This window comes from Aptenodytes forsteri, unplaced genomic scaffold, assembly GCF_000699145.1.
Source record: "Aptenodytes forsteri isolate BGI_AS27 unplaced genomic scaffold, ASM69914v1 Scaffold550, whole genome shotgun sequence".
Taxonomy (NCBI): Eukaryota; Metazoa; Chordata; class Aves; order Sphenisciformes; family Spheniscidae; genus Aptenodytes; species Aptenodytes forsteri.
In genome coordinates this window covers 110,699-115,569 of record NW_008795689.1, presented here as the reverse complement: position 1 = coordinate 115,569, position 4,871 = coordinate 110,699, and the positions used below count along the sequence as shown (strand labels likewise).

Below are 4,871 nucleotides of genomic sequence, written 5' to 3'. Positions count from 1 at the left end.
CCAGGGAAGTGGTGGAGTCCCCATCCCTGGAGGTATTTAAAAGACGTGTAGATGAGGTGCTTAGGGACATGGTTTAGTGGGCATGGTGGTGTTGGGTTCGATGATCTTAGAGGTCTTTTCCAACCTTAATGATTCTATGATTCTATTCTATGAATCCAGCCTATTTCTTAGAAGTAGCAGTCCTGTGTGATAAGTGAATCATGCGCTTTCCACGTCTGATGAAGGACATCACTGTACTGTCATGGGTTAGTGTCAGATCTGAGATATCTTGGGCGCAGACAAGTAGAAGTTTTGTAGGTAGAAAGCCTCGAAATACTATGCACATGGGAATGCAGCTGTTCAGCAACGTGCAAGCAGCGATACACAACCACCGAGGGCACTGGGTTTGTTTTGAAATGTCGACCTTAGCTCGGTGCCCAAAGCTTTCCATGCTGTGCTCGTGGCAGTTGCCCACGACCTGAGTAGTTATGAAATGTTGAAACTTTGGCTACTTAACGTTTCTTTCTGAAATCCATTTGTCCATTGACTTTAAAGTAGTTAAGATGTTAAACAGTAAAGGGAAAAAATGAGCTTTAAAAGTTCAAAGGCACTGGTGTGCTGGTTTGGCATTACTCCAATATTGGAGTTCTGCCAGGCCTTCATGATACAAAGAACAAACTCCACATTTACAAGTTTGTGTTTGTTCTTTCCTTACTCGCTGCAGCATGACATTTAGTTAAGGCTGAGAGTTCACCTTTCTACTTTGACACCTGTGTGAAAAATATGGCGACTTTTTGATAAGCCTTTTAGTCTGAGTGCAAAAAAGTTGTTTGTTCTGGTCCTGCTAAGCCCCTCAGATACCCGTCATTGAAAACTACCTGCTTCTCCTTTGTATGTCGCTTCTGGGTTTGGGCTCATGTTTCTTCTATAATTCTAATTCCCAATTAAAAACTTTACTGTTTTCTAACAAAATGCAGATCCAGTATTAATATCTTTTTCTGATTTCAGACATTCATTTCAAGTAAGTTGCCCTTTTTTACAACAAACAAAAATGTTGAACAGGCTGCCCCTGCTTGTGCTGCTTTGTGATATTTATAGCTGTACTGCTGAGACTAGCCATGATGTGATTTATCATATAGATATCCAGATTTCTTAGCATTATGGCAGAAGAAAAATCCTAACTTTCTGTCTGTATGTGATTTAATTTTCCTATTTAATTTTATATGGTACCAGAGCAAAACTATCTTTTTCCTTTTGCAACAAACAATTGTGATTGTGAATAAACTTCAGAAGTGCGGAGACATATATACTAGTAGTGGTACATGAGCGACTTCTCAGTGATATGTGACCAGGCACAAAACTGGAAGCTGCCCTTGACACTGGTGGTGTCCACTCTTACTGAATATAATAAGGGCATCCATTAACATGTCTAGCGTTGGCAGTAATAGCTGGCAAAAGAAGGGCATGACACCCTGCAGTCTAGTCCTGTTGAATAATTTTAGTAGCATTGCTAAAACTAGCTGTGAAGTAGTTACTGAGAATACATTTAGGCTCACAAATATTATGTTACTACCATTATGAGAGATAAAGTCTTCTATGAAATATATGGTTAAGTCACTGGGTAAAAGAGTGGCAAAGAAAAGTTCAATAAAGCTGGTCTTGCACTGAGACACCCTTTCAGAAAGCTTTAATTAAAAGACTTCAAGTTTAATTCTGATTTCCACCTTTTTTTTTTTTCAAACTCACTGTTACACATTCTGGTTTTTGTATTTTTCTTTTTTTCAGTCATTGGATTCAAGCCTGTGATCCACATGACAGTGCTCTAGTTACTCAAGAATGCTTCTCACCCTGCCTTTTAGTTCAGCACCACCATCGATCTAAAGGACGTGCCGATGAGGATACTGTTGGCTGTCCTGCCAGAAACATTAGTTCCTGCTAACATAGTTTTATGTTGTATGTTCCAGGTGGCAAACCCACCAAAGGAAATCGTTTTGTTTAACGAAGGTGGAGAGGCTTTGCCCTTGTGTAATATCAGATACAGAGAAAGAAATATGAGTTGAATGTTATCTACATATGAAAAAAGGGGGAATAGAGGGAAAGAAAATGGAAGAAGAGGGTGTAGAGAAAAGATAGTTTAACTAACAAGCATAGTCTGAGAAAGAGCTTGTTTGCACAATGTGCGTTTGAAAACACTTGGGAGGTGGCCCAGGGCCCCAAGCTTGTGTCAACAGCTGGAATATTCCCAGATCTGTATCAATAGCTGATTAAATGAGAAAGGGAACTGTTCTGCAGCCTAAAATGAGGTTATTCCAAACCTGTAATGTTTGTAATGAACTTTGTATTCATTTTACTTATTCTTAAATTTCATCATTGCACATTGGGATTCCAGAGCACATCTCAAAATTCTGATGCTCTCAGTCTTAAGGTGGAGAGTAACCATTACCTTTCTATAAGAGACTCTGCTAACCTAGTTGCTGAGTTCATTGTCAGTTGGAGCAGGGGAAGAGTTTCACTTCAGCCACTTTGTTCAGTTGCCTGGGGTACTGGCAACACTTCCTTCTAGTCTTAACAGTTCAGGCTTTTTGGAAACATACATGGGGTTCATGCTGCTCCTCTTGCTCTGAGTGGAAGGGTCACTCTTGCTTGCTGTAGTGGGTGGGGACAATTTACAGGCAACATGATGATAAAGGATATAGCACTTTTCAGCAGTCTGGCAAGCCTAGTAGGAACAACGACATACCTTTTCTTCAGCAAAAAGGTGATACTCCTATAGTACGAGGAATTATGCAGAATCTGTATCCTTTGCCTACCGCATGGAGCTGCTAACCTATCCGCATGCTGTAGGACGTGACGTTGGCTTTGCCTTCTCTTAACGCTGCCGCAAGCAAGTCCTGCAGAAAGGTGATTTTTTGCTCAGCTATCATCCCTTCTCCCTTAATACTTATTATTGAGACTCTGCCTCATTGGCCTCTATGATTGTTTCCAGTGTACCACCAGGAAAGTGTGGAAAAGACCCAGTGAGTCCAACTTTAAACCCTGACTCTCCTGCAAGCATCTTACAAACATGTACCTTGCATTCCAGTTCCTTGTTGTCGTGTTCCACCCACATGCACTCCTGGTACCTGTTACTACCCAGAATTACAAGGAACAGTGGGTAGGTCTGCCTCAGGTCCATCTTAGATCTGTGTAGTGGGCAACAGGCATAGACTGGTGATTCTTTGATGTGACTCAGTCCTCTGACCTAGCTGCTTTTGTGGTGAGGGAGAGATCTCATCACACTTGTACCTCGAATACCTCCTGTTACAACTCTTCTTCCAATACCTTCAGAACTTCATGCTGGAGTTCTGTCTGTATTTTCCCCACAGTGGTGGTGTAGCCACTACAGGCAGCATCAGTTGTCTCAGGCAGCATATATCTTGTGACAGAGATCACGTGCCCTCATAGTAGGCTTCTCTGTCTCCCCAGCCCAACAGAACTAGTTCTCCCATCACCACAGTCAAGGAAGCCTTGCTTCTGATTCACAAGAGAAGTCTGAGTTAACTCCGACGATGCTGTTAGTGTTTCTGGAACAAAGATATTCTGAAAGTTGGCTAGAGGTTGGGCCTTTTACAAGGCCTTTCTTCAGGAAAAGAGGGTCTCCCTTCACAGCCATTGGAGTTCCCAGCAGCCACAGGCACTGAAGCTCACCTTGGAGCTCCTCTAGGCAGTTTACTAGCCTTGCCTACATTCAAAGAGGTTGTGCCCTATTCCAGGTTTAGTGGTAGCTTAGTAGCAGTAAATTTCATGCAGTACCTCATAGAAAAGGCACGTGGGAAGCACACTTCCCAAAGACCAGTTGTAGATGCAAGTATAGCAACCGATTAACTTAATTTTTAAAAAATATGAACCTCCGTTGTTGCCCTCTCCTGTGGTAACCTTTCTGAATCACAGATTTTTTGGCAGCAAAATCATCTCATGCTTCATGGGTTCTAACATTTTGTGTGTGCAATTCCTTTTTTTAATGTTACAGAATACAAGATGTCAGATTTTTCTTAACAAGGTCTAATGATATGTCATCTCTTTTTGGAGTGGTAGCAGTAAATTTAAGATTAAGCAACCTATATAAAGAGCTCAGAATGTTCCTTGAATCTACATAGTATCTTCTTTTCCCTGAATTTCACTTGCGTTTTAATTCCCATTTGCTTAATTTTGTTAGATTCCTCTGAAACTCAAGAATTCTCTGGTATCAGGCAAGACCAGAAATTAACTAACATATATAATTCTGTAGCAGTTGCAATTTTTTGCCAAATTACTACTTTTTCCAGAAAACTGACATGCTTATTAAACAGCAGAGGTCTCAGTGTAGAGGCAGCCTGCTAATCCCCACTCTCATCTGAAAGTTGATCTCCCACTGTCACAGAATGCTGATTATAAAGGGAAAGCCTACAAGGACATTCCAGTATTTTGAGATAACGATCTCTTGATTTGATTTGTTCTGTCAGACTGAGAACTAAATTTCTCTTGCACATTCAGAGACTGGAGCACACCACTCATGGGAATTTAAAAGAAGACAAGATATCCACACCACAGTAAATGGAAAGGCTTGCTTCCCGGCAACCCTGTGCTACTAGTTCTGTAAAAATGAAACATTACTGGAAAGCTTTACAAACATTGGTCATGTAAACAGATCTTTATACATAGCGACTGGGTGCCCTTGGGAGGATTTATGTCATCTGCCAGTCCCTGAGAGATGCCACCTGGGAATCAAGCAGCATTGGATCAGCTGGCCAGGGAAGCAGGCTCAGGTCAGGGAATCTGTTTGGTGTGTGCCCCAGCTTGCTGATACGTGAAGAAATCCCACAGGTCAAGGGGAGGCTGTGGTTGTTCAGTGTCTTACTTTGGGCCCTTTGCTT

At 41.6% G+C, this 4,871-nt stretch overlaps 1 protein-coding gene across 1 annotated transcript in view; it reads right to left on the bottom strand.

The window, feature by feature from the left end:
- The window catches only part of XBP1 (X-box binding protein 1), a 7,581-nt gene extending 4,427 nt beyond the window's left edge, over positions 1–3,154 (bottom strand). Inside the window, 1 exon segment of the mRNA XM_009282823.2 lies at positions 3,050–3,154. Coding sequence (XP_009281098.2) covers positions 3,050–3,154 — 105 coding nt within the window.
- Positions 3,155–4,871: the final 1,717 nt, after the last annotated feature.